At 35.1% G+C, this 20,851-nt stretch overlaps 1 protein-coding gene and 1 long non-coding RNA gene across 5 annotated transcripts; both read right to left on the minus strand.

Moving 5' to 3' along the window:
* Positions 1–388: 388 nt before the first annotated feature.
* Positions 389–2,707, minus strand: LOC109159707. Of its 2 annotated transcripts, none has more exons than XR_002050636.1 (2): positions 2,553–2,707; positions 389–1,119 (listed from the first exon to the last, which is right to left on the minus strand). It is a non-coding gene; the product is annotated as an uncharacterized LOC109159707 (long non-coding RNA). The 2 variants fall into 2 exon arrangements; XR_002050635.1 differs by having other exon boundaries at positions 389–1,125.
* A 6,186-nt stretch (positions 2,708–8,893) lies between these two features.
* Positions 8,894–17,946, minus strand: LOC109160238 (valine--tRNA ligase, mitochondrial 1-like). Of its 3 annotated transcripts, none has more exons than XR_002050716.1 (23): positions 17,711–17,946; positions 17,568–17,618; positions 17,395–17,466; positions 17,006–17,068; positions 16,663–16,832; positions 16,459–16,531; positions 15,965–16,030; positions 15,769–15,852; positions 15,308–15,385; positions 14,823–14,906; positions 14,628–14,707; positions 13,932–13,989; positions 13,548–13,850; positions 13,272–13,442; positions 12,817–13,016; positions 11,922–12,321; positions 11,246–11,497; positions 10,661–11,161; positions 10,307–10,413; positions 9,987–10,086; positions 9,695–9,843; positions 9,290–9,551; positions 8,894–9,188 (listed from the first exon to the last, which is right to left on the minus strand). XR_002050716.1 is itself a non-coding variant. In XM_019308500.1 (22 exons), exons 1-22 carry the CDS (start codon positions 17,711–17,713, stop codon positions 9,383–9,385), a joined length of 3,234 nt encoding a protein of 1,077 aa, XP_019164045.1. In that variant the 5' UTR covers positions 17,714–17,946; the 3' UTR covers positions 9,208–9,382. The 3 variants fall into 3 exon arrangements, 1 of the variants encoding a protein (XP_019164045.1); XR_002050717.1 differs by having other exon boundaries at positions 8,894–9,191; XM_019308500.1 differs by lacking the exon at positions 8,894–9,188 and having other exon boundaries at positions 9,208–9,551.
* Between the last annotated feature and the right edge of the window lie 2,905 nt (positions 17,947–20,851).

Consider the following 20,851-nt stretch of genomic DNA (forward strand, 5'->3'; position numbering starts at 1 on the left):
TTTATTTATTTATAGGCTAATTTCATATTTTTATGTTTTATCCTGATTGATCAAGCACCAGATTTAAGGGCGTTTGATTCAAATATTGAAATCAGAATAGTAATTAGAATCAAATACTTCGTAATGATAATGAGTTTAGGTAGAATATTATTTGGTAGGGAGCAGGAATTGAATCAAAATAAATAAATATATAAAAATATATTATACATATATATATACACATACATATATAAATTAAAGTTTAATATTTAATACATAGACAATGATTTTTTATTATTTTTTTATTCTTCAATTTTTTATTTCATTATTCAAAAGTAGGAGATGATAATGGTAATGAGTTTTATAATTATTAACGGATTTATATCTAATAATAGAATAGTAAAAGTAGACAAACAAACATGGTAATGAGTATCAAATTCTATAGTAGGATACAAAAATCTCTAACTAAACACAACCTTAATCTTAATTATGGAAGGCCAAGGCTCACCAAATGACCTATAACGACATTGAGTACTATAATGACACGAACATTAAGACAAACTGTAATACAAGGAAAATCATTGGCAAGTTTGCAAGAAAGAAAACATAATTTGCCAGAATATGGTTACATGATAAAAGTGAGCTATGAAGTTGCATCTACCTGCAGGAGGGTATCATCATCTACGAACCTTGTCTCACTTTAGAGCATGAAGCAATGCCGGTTTCTTTGTACGAGTTCTCCCAATTATTTCCATTAAAATGTTTGATCTCGACATGGGATAGGGTACCGGGATCTACACACCTGAATGTAACTGCCCTTCCATCTGGATTTGAGCGTGGAATGTAGAAGGATGTAATGCCACAAACTTTGCAGAAAGTATGTTTTGCGGTGTGAGTACCAAATGTATAGGTTGTAAGGAACTGCTCAGAATCTCCAAGAAGCTCAAACTTTTCAGAAGGAACAATGAAGTGAGTGTTCCCTCTCATGGAGCAGTCGGAACAGTTACATGCCCAGGCAACAACACTCGATGCTGCTTGCACTCGCCATCTCACTCTTTTGCAATGGCACCCACCATTGTGTACTACCAATTCAGAATCCATCTTTCAAGATTGTAGTCTCCAAATTAGCACACGGGCGCACTGCAACTTTTCCACCAAAATACATTACCGCTTCTCAAGTATTTGCAGTTTGATTAAGATCAAGATCAATGTTGAAAAAATCGTTAGGCGCACTCTAGGCGCCTGGGGACCGCCTAGGGCGCCTAGGACGCCTAGGAGGCCGACCGCCTAGCGCCTAGGCAACAAGTGTGCACAATTGGAGTTGAAAATAACACGTGACACAAAAGTTCTACTGCAGGGTATAATCATTGTTTAATGAAAGCACAAGAAGGCTCCCAAATGAGGCTCTATCGAGGCTCAACTGGATTAGTCTAGTCCCACAGGGTGGAGATACCAATGCAATATTAAAAAAAGAAAAAAAAATACAACAAGCCGGGGAACCTACTCTTAAGATAATAAGCTATTTGGGGGCAACCCCAGCCAAGTTACTCAGACTTTTGACTTGGTAACCACAAGATTACAAGCTTGACTCCCAGCGAGAGTGGCCTATTGGCCTTCTTGGTTTGAGCCGGTCAAGTATGGGCAACCTAGACTAGTTTAACTCCTTGTGGTCCATTCGCAATGGCAACTAGGGTCACAAAGCGGGGTTTACCCAGTGCACACCCTCGGATAGTGGCTGCGGGTTTCCTTCGTCACCCAAAAAGATATTATGCTATTTAATTGCTTAGCTTCCTTAACCCTCCACAGTGATTTCAATTTAAATAACTTCTAAGGTTCTCCTACCTCTTTCAACAGTCCTATATATGATTGTGCCCACATAAAATGATAAATAGAAAAACAAATGAATAAGCTCATTTAATGCTGATTAGAGATTATATACCTTGAAAGAAAGCAGAGAAAGTACAGCAGCGAGTATTTACACACATGGGATTACAAAAGCATTATAAACCCTAGCTTAAGCAACTTGGGGAGAATAGATGGTGCTATCTATGTCCCCCCAATGCTTGAAGGTATCATGTGTGCATTTTCCATCCTTTTGATATACAGAGCTAAGACAAGTAGTCATCACAGTTTTAGACACAAAGTGACACTCCATCTTCAATTAGTTTCACCCCAGATGTTCACAATCTTTCAACCATTCACCTTCTTAAACTTGCTTACCCCAACCAAGCCGGTCAGGTTATTGACTTAGTAACCACAATGTTACAAGTTCAACTCCCAGCAGGAGCGACCTATTGGCATTTTTGGTTTGAATGTTATGGACAATCTAGGCTGGTTTAACTCTTCACAGTTAGGGTCACAAGGCGTGATTTACTCAGTGCACACCGGGTCCATGACTCAAAAAAATACTTGTTTACCACTATGATAATATATGGGATTCAATTTGTATTCAGCAAAAAAGCAGTATATTCTTATTGATATTGAAATGGACAAAAAGACAAACAAAAACAGAGAAAATAACCTGCTTCGTAAATCATAATTCATATTCATATTCTCTAGTAAAATAATCTTACTTCTTTGGCGCTGTGAATCTTTCAATTGATGTTAGGGCTCGGCTGAGCAGATTTCAGGTTATGCTCTGGAATTGAGAGCTCGCCGCGAGTCGCAACGGTGTTTCTATGGAGCTCTGCTACTAAACGAATTCTTCTTTCACCAGCTTCACAATTGATCTTTTGAATCCAATCATTATTGTATGGACCAATATATTTTGTCTACTGTAAAATAATATATATTCAGTACAAAAATAATGTACATTCAGTATAAAAATAATGTACATTTATTATATTAAAAATGTATTTTTTGTTATGATCCATATAACATTGTATGGACCATGATCGACACAATAACAATGAGAGGTAAAGATTCTCCCGAATAATGGTGCTTCACAATTGATTCACCCTGTTCCAAAACGAAATCCTTTTGTATTCTGTTATAAAATTATGTGTTTTCTAATATAAAATTCTGTACATTTGAAACAAGAGATTTTTATATTTTTTAAAAAACATTATGTGTTTTCAAGTATAAAATTATGTGTTTTCTATTATATAATTTTGTATATTCGAAACATGAGAATTTTCAATTATAAAACTCTGTGTTTTCAGGTATAAAGTTATGTGTTTTCATGTATAAAATTATGTGTTTTCATGTATAAAATTATGTGTTTCCTATTATATAATTCTATACATTCGAAACATGGGGATTTTCAGTTATAAAAATTATGTGTTTTCAAATATAAAATTATGTGTTTTCAGTATAAAATTATGTGTTTTCAGATATAAAATTCTGTGTTTTCTATTATACAATTTTGTACATTCGAAACGTGATTGTTTTTTTAACAGCAAACACGCGAAAAAGTCAAAACGGCGTCGTTTTGGACCAGGGTGCAAAATGCACTGTGCGCCCTGGTGCACGGTATAATTTGCCGTTGATTTAGGCTGTGGTCATTTTGCAGGCCCAACTAAAAATAAACGACTAATTTATCATACATTTTTTTACAAATATTAATATAGGGGTGGGTGGTTCGGTTTTTTTCAGTTTCGATTTGTTCGGCTTAAAAAAAAAAACCATGGTTTAAAAAAAAAAAAAGAAACCATTCAAATATATGTATAATATTATCTTAATTGAATTATATAGTTATATTATAATCATAAATGTAATTATAGAATTACACTCTGGTGCGAAAGGAGCGTCCAGGTGCGAATATGCGAATGCCTGATATCCGTCCACGTGTTCAGATTTAATGGATGAGAAACACTGATTTTTTTTAAAAATACGGTGACATTTTCGTAAATAATTGATCATCTAAGTACAAGTAAAATGTATTACAAGTGCATGTAAAATGTATTATAAGTGTAAGTCAAATTTACACTGAGCATAAATACTAAGTCAACCTATAGTTATAAGTAGTTGCACCTATGTGCATGAATGTTTGCGGGTGGTTTTCACAGGTACTACTACCCGCTGAACTCCCCGCAACAACAAAAACGATGCCAAACAGAACGAACTCAGATCAATGAATGTTAACAAGGCAAAATTACATGCACTTGCAGGCGAAAGTAGGTGCACTTGTAGGTGAAAGTAGGTGCACCTAATCAATGAATGTAGGCAAAAACTACATGCACTTGCATACGAAAGTAAGTGCACTTGTAGGTGAAAGTAGGTGCATCCAATCAATGAATGCTGACACGTGGTGCGCGCATTTCTCTCTTGGGCACCTATTCGCACCTGAACGCGACCCTGTAATTACATATTATATTGTAAAATAATTATTATAGGTGTAATATTATGAATAAAATAAAATAATTATTAATAATTCTCTTTAGTTTTAATATTATTTATTTACATATTAAACAATCAATGTAAATTAAAACATTTTTTAAGTTAGGAGAAAACACGTCATTGAGTAAAATTAAAGTTTAACTATTATAGTACAATTTTTTTTTTTTGATATTTTTTAGAAAATTATCCTTTTATACTCAAAAATAGTGGATAAAGTCCGTTATGAGAGTGCAGTGTATTTCAAAGATTGCTATCGACTTCTTTGAGTGTGTTAATTAACGGTTAGTATTCATTTATTTTATGTAATATATTATTTGCAAAGCTTATATAAAATCTAATTACATTATTATTATTTTATATCTAAATGTTGTTAATACGAATATTTGTAACAGAAATGAGAATTCTATACTTTGTGGGACATATGAGACACGAAATTATGAAGGCGATACAGTTAAAGGAAGATAATAACAACGTATAGGTTAGAAAAATTTAATATCGAATATGCAGCTAAGTGTATTCTTTTATAAATTCTATCCTACTCTCAGGTTTGTGTGATAATAGCTTTCTTGAAAGTCGGACAATTCTGACACCAATACTTGATGTTGTGAACGCAGTTAATGACTACATCAATAACATGCACGGAGCTAAGAGTAGGACATATCTTAATTGTGATTCTGTTTGTAGGGCTGACAATGACGATGGAGTTCTTTAATTATATATATGTTTATATATCTTTAAATATAACATATATGCTTAACTATATTAATTAATTTATAATATATCAAGTATAAATTAAATACTTTACAATTTATTTACCGTGCATCACACGGGTAAGTTACTAGTTATTATTATAAGTAAATACCAACTAAGATCCCTCGAGTTTAGTGATTTCACCATCTATAGTCCCTAACTTCCGTAATTATCATCTGTAGTCTTCCGAGTTGTGAAAATTGATCTGCTACCATCCTTTCGTTAGTTTCTGCCATTTAAGCCGTCAAAAGTGGGAGTAAAAATGTCATTTGGCATATATAATTCTTGTTTACTGTCGCTCAAAGCCAACTCACTGCCGTCACGCCGAGAATCTCGCCAGAAACACCCCCCACCACGCCGGCAGCCACTGCTTAGCCACGACCACCGTCAACCGCCATCGGATCTGCTTGCCTCGCGTCAACTATTCGCCGGAAAGAAACAAAGGTCGACGTTCGTCGTTGCTCCTTCCCAATTCGATTTTGCCTTCTCATTCTTCTTCTTCTTGTCATAGCTTAGGTTTTTTTTTTTTATTTCTCAATAATTATTGCGAAGTTAATTTTAGGAATTTTTTCAAGAAAAAGTTTCTTTAGAAAGGATTTAATCAATGCCTGCTTCCACAATGTCCATCACCGCCAATTCGTCCTCCATCGCCACCTGCCACTGAACCGTCGTCGAGAAAAGGCAGCCCGCCGCTTTGGACATTGCCAAATCTAACTCAGCGGCCGTTGTAGCCGCCGTTGCGTCTCCATCCACAGGCAACGATAAACACGCCGCAGTCGACGCTGCTATCAAAGATCTAAGTCAACATTCAATCCGAACAGAAACTAGAGATCCAATTCAAGTTGTCAGGAAGCCCTTGCCCAACTCAAACGGCGCCGTGCCTTCGTCTCGCCGTGCGGGGACCACGATAAATCTTCAAAGCCCGAGAAACCGCGCTGGCTCACGGTTGTTAGTATATTCATTAAGAATTTCTACCTTTTGTTAATCATATTAGGTTTAATTCAGATGGTTCGGAGAATTTTTTGAAGAAAACTACTAAGATGATGCAAGTCCAAGTAGAGGTCATCGACAAAAAGATTGAGAGTGAAATTAAAACCGTGAGAAATGAATTTAGTGAGAAGCTTGAGGAAAAGGTGCAGAATTGGATGCAAAATTTAAGGAATTGGATGGGTGGAGTGAGAATTTGAAGAAGCTGGTGATCGAAATGGAAACCAAGAATTGGGTGTCTAAAGAAGAGTTTGGTAAATTTCTGGATGAGTTCAAGGAGAAGAAAGGTGTCGAGATCAGTGATGTGAGTTTGGATGAGGACATGTTGCAGATGGGCAATGGGAGTGTGGACTCTGCGTTAGCTTTGCGAAATGACATTTCTGTCCCTACTTTTGACGGCTTAGACGATAGGAACTAACTGAAGGATGGTAGCAGGTTAGTTTTTGCAACTCGGAGGACCACGGATGGTAATTACAGAAGTTGGGGATTATAGGTGGTGAAACTACTAAACTCGAGGGACCTTGGCTGGTATTTACTCTTATTATTACTATCATAATCATAATACCTGCATTAAAAATTACGGAGTATAAGTATTATTGTCATGTTATAATAATAATAAGGGAAAATGGTCAAATAGACCCTTGAACATTAATCAAGAAGTGGCAAATTATGATGTGAGCATGTGCCCACCTTGCAAGGTGGGCACGGTTCCATATCCATAAATTCTATATTGTAGATTCATAATTTCTATACTATAGATCCATAATTTCTATACTGTAGATTCATAAAATTTATCATTTAGATTCCAATTGTTGAACTCTGTTTTCACAAATCAGAGAACTATATGTTCATAATTGATAATTATACAGTTTATAAATTATTTACAGTACGAAAATTATGAATCTAGAATACAGATATTATGAATCTGCAGTATAGAAATTATGAATCTACCGTATAGAAATTATGAATCTATTGTATTTAAATTATGAATCTACAGTTTAGAAATTATGAATCTAAAGTATAAATTTTATGAATCTACAGTATAAAAATTATAAATCTACAGGTCAAGCCACTGCCCAGGAGAATCAGGTCTTGCGCACTGTTAGTGCTCATACACCAGGTCAAGAAATCTTAGTTTTGTTTAAAAAAAAAAAAAAAAACTCATGGGAAATGACAAGCTTGCCCTCGAACTTAACACCTATTTGACAGAAAATATAACAGAGGATCACGGGTGGTAATTTTTTAAAACTTGAAGGACATTTCGTGGTCGTTTAAAAGTCGGATGACCACAGCTGATATATGGCTAATACTCGGAGGACCATTGGAGGTATTAACTCAAAAAATGGACAACACACCCAAAAAAATGCACCATATAACTCTCAACCCCTAATTGTGCATTTCTGAACACTGTGTGGTGCTTTTATTCATACCTAATGGTGCGTATTTGATGATGTGTACCTAATTTGTGCGTTTTTTGTTGTACATTTCCTAACATTGATGGTGCATATTTACATAACTATTTGGTGCAATTAAAAGTCAAGAAACCAATTTGAAAAAAGGGCATAATCGAAGGACCATTTTGGGAATTAACTTGATGAAGAACTACACCTCATGCGGGCATTACTTGATAAACAAATTAATTAAAGCATCTTCTCTCGCCCACTCATGTTATCACCCAACTTCATCTCTACAAGCGAAGGGCTGAACTCGGTCAACCCGTTGAACGCCCAACAATCCCCTCTCAACACTTGTCGCAACTTTTATGCACCAAGCCCAATTGCGCAGCACGCCTGACTCAGTTCTTAGCCTCCGCGCCCATCATCACCTCCTGGGACTGGGCTTGGCCCGACCTACGCTCACATCCATCTGGGACTGGGCTCGGCTTTCGCCTCGCCATCGATTCGAACCCGTGACCTCGACTCTGATACCAATTGATGGATCTTAGCGCTACCCGACTTACGCCCACATCTCATCTGGGACTGGATTCAGCTTTCGTCTAGCCATCGATTCGAACTCGTGACCTCAGCTCTGATACCAATTGATGGATGTCAAGCACGTTTAACCACAGAGTTCTTTGACTATCTAGTTGTCATATCCTACTTAAAAGCAATTTGTGATAAGTATGTGGATATTAACCATTTAACCGCATCCCTCCATGGTAAGCCACATTGCCACGTGTCGAATCGAGCAGGAGCTGAACTCGGCCAACGCCCAACATTCTTTAATTTCATCAATTAATGAGAATGTCTATAATGTTGATCAACACTATCTTTTTGCATGTGTATAACCCTGTATTAGATTGTATTGAGGATTGTTATTCTTTTTCTTTTAAGTGACCAAAGAAACTAGTTGTCATTATTCGGTAGTGTGTATTGGGTAAAATATGCATTTTAATTCTAGTTAGCAAGGGATCAAACTAAACTAGATTGCTAAAACCTGACCGCCTCTAACCAAAAAGGGAAATAGGCCGCTAAGTATCCGATGCAAAAGGTCATTGGTGTTGATCTGCACTTTAGAATCTTGCTTAATTATAATGTTGATCATGTTTATGTTTATGTTTGGTTGTGAAAATATGTGACAGGGAGAGCTGTATTTGGGGAGGAGTAATGGTACTTCTCCAAGCCAAGGGAAAGGAAATACCCAAATGGGGAGGGGCCTAACCGGACGGTGGGCTCCGGCTACAGGGAGGCCACCGGGATAGATAAGCCGATTGTGGCATCATGCGGCCACGAGGTGATAGGGTTGAAGAAGGGTTTGGTGTTCTACAAAGGAAAACTGGCCAAAGGGTTGAAGACCAATTGGATTATGCACGAGTATCACCTTCTTGTTAAAGGATCCGTGACAGTACTTTTCTTTCATTCTTCTTATAAATTTTGTATTTTCATCATTTCTTGACTTGTAATCACTTTTGCACCGTGACAAATTCAACTATTGTATCATAAAAATCGACACTAGATAATTTCAAAAACTAATACTAGATTATGGGTAGACAGACAAAAGCAGAAGGCCGGGTTGGATTCCATCCGATCCTCGCCGGAGTTGAAGCAGCCCTCCGGAGCATTCACCTGCCGGGAGAGGATATTGTGAGTCAACTGTTGATGGCAACAGTACAGGATTGCTGGCCGTTGTCATTCCTGCTTTTGCATCAGAATGAAGTGCAATAAGTTGACTGTTGTATATTTCTCTTCTCAGAATATGATTGAAAAGAGTATTGAGCTTTTCAGTGGATACATACATTTCAACATGGACTAGTTTCGAATGAGTTATGTGAAATCAATTTCTTCATCCCTGTAAGTAAGTTTGAACAGATAGATGTGCTGCAAAAAATTTAGGTGCTCGCAGGGATTTGATTTTCCAGACGCCCAATGTTTTCTTCGAATAATTGCAGTTCCTGCATAAGGGCAGTCAGCTTTGACATATTCTCGTCGTGAACATTAGGCGGAACTTTCTCTTTATATCCCGATGCGCTCATAACCTTTGATAGGTTGTTGTGTTGCCTGCCAGCCCAGAATTAAATGGATCAACAATATGGCAGGCTCGGTAGTCAAATTAATCAAAGTGTCGAGAATTTTTGAAAATATTGAGAGAAACTCATCGTTTTACTGATTTTAGATGAGTTGAGTGAATCTATGTATCTCACCTTTTGGTCTCCTCCATCTTTTTCCTGAGCCTTTCAAGTTCTGCCTCTGGATTAGTGGAAGTTCCTTTTTCTTCTAGGAAAACTGTAAGGGATTCATCTACAACTTCTGTCAACCATCCAGTTGGAGCAGCATCAATATCACACGAGACCTGGCGAAAGTTTCCAGGTGAGAAGCATGGCAGCATGTCAGTCAAAAGAAAATTAAAATAAAAAAGAAGAAATTATCATATAGCCTCAACTCAAGTGAATTTATCAAGAGTAAGGGTGACTTCTGCACACAAGCACCACATACCTTCAATGATGACAAACTAGCCAGTGTAGATATCTCCAACTCACGGCTTTTGACTATTTCCATTAATTCATCTGTCCAACACAGCACAAAAGCAGCTCGCCTGGAGACAGGAAATTACACTTTATATTTTCAATCGGCACAAATTTAAAATCTTAAAGTCCTAACACATTGTACTTTCAACACACTGCATAGGACCTTCCAACAAATGATCTCCTATTCAGGAATAAGAGACTTCCAAATAATATATATATATATAGCTATATTAGCAAGAAATGACTATATTGCCAAAATAGAGTATATGATCATTAACGTTTGTTTACCTTTCAAATCTTTCTTTTGGAGGCAGCAATGCCCTCTTTGACCGCAGCCCTTTTACTATAGATGTTACCTTTTCCATCGCATCTTCAACTTTATCATTATTCCAGCTCTGCAAAAATAAGATTGAGTTTAAAATGCCATCTTTAAGACACATTTAAACAAGCATACAAAAATTGTTAATCGTAGGCAATTGCTATCATGATGTCACTGTCCATTATATGAACTGGGAAAAAAAATTTGCATGACATTCAGAATGGCAGCATTTATTTAGGATACAAGTAACAATTATCTGTTATGCTATAAAAAATGCTACAAAGGAAATCCACCAATTCCTTAGACATGCACACAGATCTCACCTCAACAGTTGAAGGATATTCACTTATAACTATAGATTCTTTTTTGGAACAATCTCTCTTAGCTGGAAGACGCTGCCACAGTTCCTCTGTGACAAATGGCATGAATGGGTGAAGTAACCGTAACCCATTATCCAAGCACAACCATAATGCATCCTGTGCACATCTTTTTGCAATTGCAAATGATGGATCATCACTACCAAAATATGGCTTGATTACTTCAATAAAGATGTCACATAATTGAAATTGCCACCATGAATATACTGATGTTGCTGCGTCAGAGAATTCAGAAGATTCTAGAGCTGACACTGTCTTTGATATGGCCTTGTTTAGTGCCGAGAGTATCCATTGGCAACTAAATGGCATGGTATGTGGGACAATTTCTGCTGGAGGTATGTAATCATCTCCTAGTTTGCTCATCGCAAAGCGAATTGCATTCCACAGTTTGTTACACCATTGACGATACCCAACCACCCTCTGAATGTCCAGATTGATTTTATCTGACTGCAAGAAGAAATTAGACAAATTACCAAACTTGCAAAGGCACTGAAAGAACCTGGAAAAATATAAGTCAAGAAACTCATTAACCTGAGCAGTGTACGAAACAAGGGCAAAACGAAGAGCATCTGCACCACATTCTGGTATACCATTAGGAAAGTCCTTCTTCTGACCTTCTTTAGCAGTATTCAACTCCAATGGATCTAAGTTTCCTTCCTCTAGTCTCTTATGAAGACCTTCAAGAGCAATACCATTAATCACCTCAAGTGGATCAATGACATTTCCTAGAGACTTGGACATCTTACGCCCATGGGCATCACGAATCATTGGATGCAAATATACCTTCAAAGTTAAAGTCCACATGTCAAGTTTTTCCTAATATATATGTGGAAAAAGCATTATATCATATTGAAACTTCAAAAAATTATAAATTAAGATAAACAGTAAAACATGACATAAGTTTTCAAAATCCTCTTGTCTACTCAATCAGTTTTTTTTTTTTTCATTAAATTACTTCTACTAAAAGGACCAGAAAACAGTGAGGACTAGTACTCATCCTCAAGATATATAGACACTGGAAATTCATGAGAAAAAAATGTTTGTCAAATCTTACTTCATGAGGTTTAGAGTTACACGGTAAGAGGAGTAAGTGCAGCAAAAGACTCACTTTTATGAAATGTAAAACAGCAAAAAGAACATCACTTTAAATGGAATAAAATACCACATTCCACTGATTTATTTATTTATTAATACAATAAAAGTTCACCTTTGTAAAAGGCACATCACCTCCCAGCTTGATTCCCAACATCACCATACGAGCTACCCAGAAAAAGAGAATATCATGACCAGTTTCAAGAACAGAAGTTGGGTAAAATGCTTTTAAATCCTCAGTATCATCTGGCCAGCCCAATACAGATAGTGGAAAAAGACCAGAAGAAAACCAGGTGTCTAATACATCAGGATCTTGAGACAGCTCAAACTTCTTGGCAAATTTTTTGTGAGCAAACTCTCGAGCATCAGATTCATTTCTAGCAACCACCCAGCGGTCATCATGGACACCGAATTCCTGCTGTTCATCACCCTCTAACACCACATACCATGCAGGAATGCGGTGACCCCACCAAAGCTGCCTTGAAATGCACCAGTCACGGATGTTATCAAGCCATCTGTGATATTCAAAACCGAATTTTACGTTTGCTCACTTATGTAAGAATGAAATGCAAAGCACCTACCTCCAAGAGAAATGTAAATGAATACAGAGATTTAGGAATCTGCATTCCTTTGTCAATCACTTTGAACTACTTACTTTATCTGATATGAATGAAATCCAGGCCTTAAGAATACATGTAATAAAAATTTTAAAAAATAATAATAATAATTGTCATACATATGTGGGTGGCTAGGTGTGCATTTATGAATAGATGAGGCACCATCTATGCTGAGTACAGTTTATCACAATTATTCAGGTACAAATGGTGTAAAAAGCAAAAAATAGATTGCAGCAAAAGTATGTCATATGACCATCAACTTCTGAAACATAAAATAGCATGCAATTGACTTATATAGAAAAGGGAGTGCCTTCAAAGAAAGCACTAAAAAAAGTATCTCAACTACTTATATATAAAGGAAAAAGGCTTGTGTACAATGGTTCAGAAGTTTACCTCTTCCAATCAGCAGCATATTGTTTCGGGATTATTTCCATTTTTCTATTATTTTCATCCATAACAACATCAAGTGCCTGCTTTGCCATGCTTTTACAGTCAACAAACCATTGAGGTTTAACTAGGGGCTCCACTATATCATTACTCCTTGAACAAATACCAAGACGCATTTCATTATTTTTAGTGTCTCTATAGAGGCCCTGTATTAAGCAAAACATAAAACAGTATATTTCAGATATGTCTACCTTCCACAAAATCAAAATTATAAATTTCATAAGTCAACCGAGGGAGTTTTCACTATAAAGCCATAGCAAAGTTCTAAAACAAACCCTGCAGACCATGCTATCAAGTTGCAGTGCAAGTTCACCACCATCTTGGTCAAGAAATAATAGAAAGAAAAAAAAAAAATTAGTGCAATCTCACAACATAACTAATTTGGATATGGCAGGGTATACCTTTTCTTTTAATGCTTCAATCACAGCCACACGTGCTACAAAACGAGGCATCCCTTCAAAATCTGGACCACCATTGCTATTTATTTTCCCATCATCAGTTAAAATGCTAATGAGCTCAAGATTGTGACGCTTCCCAACCTCAAAATCATTTGGATCATGCGCTGGAGTTATCTACATAGATGGTAGAGGCACATAATCAATGTTGAAGATTTGAAGTATATAGTGGATGACAAGAAATCAGTCCATACTATCACATAGTACAAAGGTAAGACTCACCTTAACAGCACCAGTCCCAAAGTTCATATCTACAAGGATTTCATCACAAACTATTGGAAGCTTTCTTCCATTAAATGGATGAATAGCAAATTTCCCATGAAGATGGCTGTATCTTGGGTCTTCAGGGTGGATGGCAATTGCTGTATCACCAAGCATTGTTTCAATCCTAGTGGTGGCCACAACAATCTCACCAAGCCCTCCTTCTAGAGGATAAGCAAATGAAATAAGAACTCCAAATTCCACAGGTTCTTCATATCCAGGAACCTTAAGTAATGTTCTCTCTTTAACATCTATATAATCAACCTACAAATACAAAGAAAACTCATTAAAATTTTATCTCTGAACACCCATCTAAAGCTCAGTGGGAGTGTGGGACAGACAAACCTCAATATCAGATATTGCGGTGCGCAAGACACAATCCCAATGCACCATACGTGGAGCCCTTTTGTCAAAGATAGTAAATAGTTATTGAAGATTTATATTTATTAAAAAAAAAAAAAAAAAAAAAAAAACCTTGAAAAATGAAGGCAGTCAAATGAGATGAAAATTCAATTAGAAAATGGCAAATGAGAGTATGAGACTGTTATGTTTTTTTTTCTTGAATGGATGAGACTGTTATGTTTCAAAAAGCATTAATATGCATACCTATAAAAAGACTTAGGATGGATTTACTAACTGAAGAAATTCTCCATTTTGAGAGAGAGAAAGAGAGGAAAACATAAAAATGTTTACTTGTACATTTGTCCAATTTGGATAACAGAGAATGGCAAATCAAACTTGTAGAATTTAAGTAAATGCAACTTTATATTCATTTCACTTTCAATAATGCAAGTTCATTAGGGAAAGATGGAGTAAACCCAAATTTGTGGGCACAATAATCATTTCAGTACCAAATATGAATATATCAATTATATCCCTATGATAAATGACAATGAAGTAAACTGTAAACATGAAATAAGGCAGTGCCACGAGCACAGGGGGGGGGCGGAATCAGAAGTTTAACCCCTCTCAAATAGCAGTAATATTGTAATAGTGCAAACAAATACTATGCACTGATCTCAAATGAGAGAAGATGCTTACCTGTAGATAAGAGCTTCGTTGGATAGCCTAACAAATGCTTCAGTAACAGCTTTCGAACGTTTTTCATCCATGGTAAAGCACTGCATCAGTAAAATCAGTGTAAGGAAATGAAGAAAATTGAGGCAGGTCTAGGGATTTATTAACTATAGATATAGACAATCCCCACACTGGCTTACTGGACATATAAGATGTTACCTCACGGGACCAGTCGAGAGATGCACCCAAGCGTCGAAGTTGTTTCAGTATTGTGCCCCCATATTCATTTTTCCAATTCCACACCTATTTAAAAAATAATAATAATAAATAAATAGCAGATTTAACAAATAAATATAGAGTAGCAAAAGCTTCTCTATTACAAAAATGTAATGTCAATTCTTAGTAGATTGAATAATAAATAAATATGGAGATGAAAACCCTTCAACTAGACAAATGTATTCATAAAATTCAAATTTTGGTTTTTTTTTTATATAAGTTAGGCATCAAATTTTATATGTACATCATTCCTTATAAGTTTGTACTCATAGTTTTTTAAATGCATGTATATAGTTAGATTTTGTAGCTTTCTGAGTGTTGTAACAACTAATGTGTGTCCACACTTAGGCTAGCCTTTAAGTCCGCTCATAAAATATAAGGCATTAGAATACGGAATGTGCTGCAAGGCATGGTTAGTTTGTACTCACTTCTGATACAAATTTTTCACGGCCAATATCATGCCTAGTCAATTTCCTTTCCCGCATGATCTTCTTCTCCACAACCACCTATGTTCAAATTTATGCAATATAATTAGGTAAAAGAAGGCAGTGAAGGAAATGTTCAATGAACATATAGACTAAGATAAGAATCCGGTATCACAGATTATGTGCCAGAATTTCATGTACTATCACCGACCATAATCACCAGCATTAACAACAGCATCAATATCACACCAATTGAATTTTGCATGGTTTCTTATTTTCTTTATCATTTTCTGATAAGAAACATTCTCTAATTTCATGTGAATCATGTGATCATATCATTCAAGACAATTTCTTCTAGCTTAAATCAAATGTGCATTGACTAACAATCAATAAAATATACTAAAGGTAAAATATTATATTGATAAACGATCAAAAAACTAAACTCCAAGGTTAAAATATTATACCTGTGTTGCTATTCCAGCATGGTCCATTCCAGGGACCCATAAAGTATTGTACCCAGACATTCTCCGCCAGCGAATGATCATATCCTTTTGTGCAAAAATACACAATCAAATTTGAAAAGAAAAATTTCTTCTCCATAATAGTTACTTCGTAAATGATAAACCCTCAACACTTCAAGCATGTGTGTTATTAAGATACCTCAATTGCAGCAGTCAATGCATGCCCTATATGTAGTGCACCGGTAACATTCGGCGGTGGCAAAACCTGCATTTGTGCATAGGAAAAAGAGCATTCAACTTAAGTGACATTACTGAAGAACAAAAAGTGCTTGAAACAGCATAGTTCCCCCACTTCTCATTCATGCTTCCTCCCCTTGCTCACCTCCATTGATCTCATTTTCTCTCACATGTCCAGTTTTATAGTTTACATCTTCAGTTCAAGAACATGTCATGATAACTCTAAACCACAGTTCATCTTGTCTTTTCCCATCGCCAGATGTAATACAAAGAAACCCTCATTTCATCTTGACTTACGTTCATCACTAAGCAATAACCATTAAAAGTGAATGTCACCTTGGTTTACTAACTTGAAAACTTAGAGTCTTGGACTGTTGCTTGAAAAGACTAAGGCTTAATTGAGCAAGCAAACAATAATCACAAAAACAAGCATTTAAGATAATTAGGAAAACTTACAATTACAAAAGGTGGTTTGGAGCTGCTGGGATCAGCAACAAAGAATTTTGATTTTTCCCACCATGCATACCACCTATATCAATACATATTCTGAATTAGAATCACACGGCTAACTTATCAAGAAAAAGTATAACACAAGCACTGATTCAAAATTGAATCTACCATAAAGACACGAAGTAGCAAAAGCATGATAACCAAACTCACGATTTCTCAACAGCATTAGGATTGTATGCCTTTGCCATTTGAGTGGAAAGTTTTTTCTTCTCCCCTAAGGGTGTTTCAGGATCAACGAAATCCTCTGGATTCTCATCCCCAACCTCTCTTTTTGAGCTTTTCTTCTTAGATGTCTTGGGAGCATTGGCAGCTTGTTGTGCCTTAAGAACAAATTAAGAGAGTCAAAGAAAAAAAATCTGGCAATGATATGATAAAGTTTAAATGCTGTTATTCTCTTCAATGTTGAGAGGAATGACAGAGACAGGTACTGTACCCCTTCATATATGCAGGATCGAAACAATCACAAATGGATGGAAGTATGGTTCAAATTTACCTGCAGTTTAGCTGCTTCTGCCTTTTGTGCAGCCTTGAGTTTCTTCAGTTCTTTCTCCCTAGCCTAAGATAAGAAAAGAAGATATTCATCACTGTTTAGAGCAAAGGTACACTACCAAAAAGAAAACAAAAAAAACAAATGCAAAGTAACAACATTCATTTCATTTTACTGCATTCTATTCAAGATGAGGAAGATTATGAAATTTCCATTTTATCTCAACTTAAAGATGCCATAAACGTCAGCTTCCAATTGGGAAAATCTAATAACAACTATTTGGAAGCACAATAAGCACCAAAAGATTAAATAAATAAAAGAAGAAGAGATCATAAGGAAAATTTGAATTCATGAAGAAAGCAGTGAACATAACACAGATTTATAGGTGCTTAAACCTTTTCCTCTTTCTTCTTCTTCTTTTCGAGCTCTTCAGGAGTCAACTGTTTTCCTTCCGACACTGCCCCCGCCTATGAGAAAAATTAATCGCGCGTTAAGCTGAAAAGTATATCTGCAATTGCGAGAAAAAAAAAAAAAAAAAAAAAAAAAAATTCATTTACGAAACTTTTACCCCATTGTTGCCATTGTTCTCCATTTCCTGAGATTTTGTCTCTACTCCAGCCTATGAATCAGCAAAGTGAGTATAAAAGTATAAAGCACCAAAAGATTGAATTTAAAACTTAACATTTGAAACAATCTGCATTCGGAACTCACCATGGTGGCTGCTTTAGTGGTCAATCGACGAGCAAATGAAAGATGCTTTGAGACTTGTCGCTCCGCAAGGGAAGGCGTGATGCAAGAAGCCGGCGGCGGCAATGATGGGCGGCGGATTGGAGTGAAGGAAGGGTTTGTGAGAGTGCGGCGAAGCACAAAACTAGCGTAAGAAACCGTAATGGAATCCTTAGTCAATGTGCACAATGGGACGACTCACCCTGTAACATTGTAAATTACTTTCAATTTTGGAAATCTTTATCTTATCTAATCTTATTACTTCTTATCTTACTCTATAATAAAGCACAAGCATCTATTCTTCTATTCTCTATATCTTCTTCTTCTCTATGATAAAGCACAAGACTTTTGGAATAACAGGAGATGAAAAATTTCCCCGCCCAAACAAAACTAGCGTAAGAAGCCGTAATTTTTTTTTTTTTTGAAATGCTTGACAACTAATGTTCTTTAGGCACAAGTAATTAAAACTACATCATTTTGGATATTTTGTTTGTTTGTTTATTTTTTAAAAATATTTTACTGCTAAGGAATAAGGTTCAAATTGACCACTGAACGTAACCTGAAAATGCAATTAGGCCACTGAACGAAAAAAAAAGTGTAATTAGGTCATTGAACACTCAAAAAATGTGCAATTAGGCCACTGAACTCTCCAAACGTATGCAATTTTACCGGATAGCAGGTTACCATCAATTCTAGCAGGTTACCTGCTTACGTGGCAGTTTAGTTGACATTTTTAATAATTTTTAAATAATTTTTAATAATTAATTTTAATTATAATTTTTATAAAAAATTGGAAAAAATTAAATAAAAAATAAAATAAAGTCGTTTTTATTTTTTTAATAAAAATTTATTATTAAAATTTATTAAAAATTAATTAAAATTTATTAAAAATGCCAACTCAGCTGCCACGTAAGCAGATAACCTGCTAAAATTGAGGGTAACCTGCTATCAGGTGAAATTACACATTTTTGGAGTGTTCAGTGGCCTAATTGCACTTTTTTTTCGTTCAGTGGCCTAATTGCACTTTCAGATTACGTTCAGTGGCCAATTTGAACCTTATTCCTACTGCTAATATTCTATTTACACTTTTCTTTCTATGTTCTGATTTACTGATTTGTAATCATGCATATTATTTTTTCATTTTTCATTTTTAATATCTCAATAACAAAATTGTTGTTTAGTTCAAATCTTGGGTATACATTTATCAATATTTTGAATAATATATATTTCAAAACAGTAATAAAAATAAAAATCAATCTAGAGTAATTTTTTTTATATGTAAGTTCCATGGAACTTTTGTTTTTTTTTTTTTTTTAAAAAAAAAAAACCCTAATATATATTCCAGTAAAGACAAATGCATCAGAATGTCCTGCATTTTAAGTAATTAGTAAATTACATATAAAATTCAATAATATATAAATTGGCATAATAAAATACATTTTTTTAAATCTGTACACATTGCAATGAAATAACTTAAAAAATAAAATAAAAATAAAAATAAAATAAAAAAACTTCTGAAAGAATAATGATAAAAACTTAATACTGAAATACATGAAACAATTACAATAAAAAACTAATTATGAAATATTTCAATAATAAATATGGCATCAGAATATATATTCATTATTTTCCCTTACCTGCATTTAAGTATATAATTAGTATATGTTGAAATTCAAAATTACATATTAACAAATAGTGAATATAACACAAATAATAAAAATTTGCATCACAAAATACATCTTCTTTGGCTGCCATCTGCAAAAAATTTTTAAACAATATACATTTAAATTTAAATATACAATATATATTTTATGTTAAGCTACACACTTCATCAGATTTGTAGGGGTATTAGCTGAACAAATCATGATTAGTGACTATTTCCAATGTGTTTGGTTTTTCAAGGTGATGAAATGAGAATACAATTTTTTTCAGAAACCAGTAAATCAGAGAAGCAATCTCAGAGCCACAGATAATGATGGCAAATCAAATATGAAGTATCCAACTGAAATACATAAAACAGTAATAGTAAAAAACCTGTACTGAAATTTTTCAATAATAAAATCATCAGAATATACACTGAAATTGAAATATAATAATAAAATAGTATATAATTAAATTAAACTACACATTTCATCAGATTTGTAGGGGTATTAGCTAAACAGGTCATGATTACTGATTGTTTCCGATGTGGTTTGGTTTTTCAAGGTAATCAAGTACGAAGGCAACAATATTAGAGCATCCACACTAAGGGGAGAATGTGGAGAGCATGTCAGATTAAATCTCCTTGTTCAAAGCTAATGTTAAAAATATTGTCAGGAAGACAAAATGAAGAAGAAAAGGTGGTGTGCGCGTATCGCGCACAGCACCTGCCCATACGGGCGCGTGCACGTCAGGCGCGCCTAACACTAATACTTTTATATTTATTTTTTCAAAAATCAATTTTAATTTATTTTTGTTTTCTTTTTCTTTCTCCTCTTTCATCTTCTCTTTCCTAATCACTCTTACATTCTCCCCTCATTCTCTCCAACTATTGTAGATGCTGTTATCAGAAACCAGCATATTAAAATATAGAAGAAATGTCAGACCCACAGATAATGATGACAAAACAAATATGAAATATCAGAATAACTAAAACACCAAGCTTAAAAATAATCATTACACAGCAAGTTTTCAATTGTTGACTTGGTGGGAAACCTACTATAAATACTCATGTGCAAAGGTAAGACTCACACTCACAACATTCACATTATCAGCCTACAAAGTATAAAATTTAACTCCTAAAAAAATCACAATGCCTAGCATGCATATTTTGGGCAGTGAGGTAAGCCCCCTCGTATGCATAATTTCTCTACAGAAGTTGATAAAACTGTTAGAGATGTCTTCATTCCTATGTATTTTAGTTAAGTTAATGCATATATTCTATGGTGTTTAACAGTGGTAGTATGAATTTATTCTTATTGCTTTCATTTTTTGTTAGAAAATAATTTGTGTGGTTCAAAATCCATGAAGAATTAATCTTCCGCCATCCACGTTGCATGCTAGCTTAATCCCATTATCTTCCGCACGTGCTCTCACGTCATGCGGCAATGGTCTCCCTCATACACATTTATCTCCTTTAATTTAGTA

This window comes from Ipomoea nil, unplaced genomic scaffold (genome assembly GCF_001879475.1).
Source record: "Ipomoea nil cultivar Tokyo-kokei standard unplaced genomic scaffold, Asagao_1.1 scaffold2845, whole genome shotgun sequence".
NCBI lineage: Eukaryota > Viridiplantae > Streptophyta > Magnoliopsida > Solanales > Convolvulaceae > Ipomoea > Ipomoea nil.

Bases quoted from the DNA above. Each gene is read 5' to 3' on its own strand.
- LOC109160238 (XM_019308500.1), bottom strand. The intron at 17,467-17,567 runs GTAAAAGTTTCG...TTTTTCTCATAG, and splicing joins AGAACAATGGCAACAATGGG to GCGGGGGCAGTGTCGGAAGG. The intron at 15,853-15,964 runs GTATCTTAATAA...TTTGCACAAAAG, and splicing joins CATTGACTGCTGCAATTGAG to GATATGATCATTCGCTGGCG.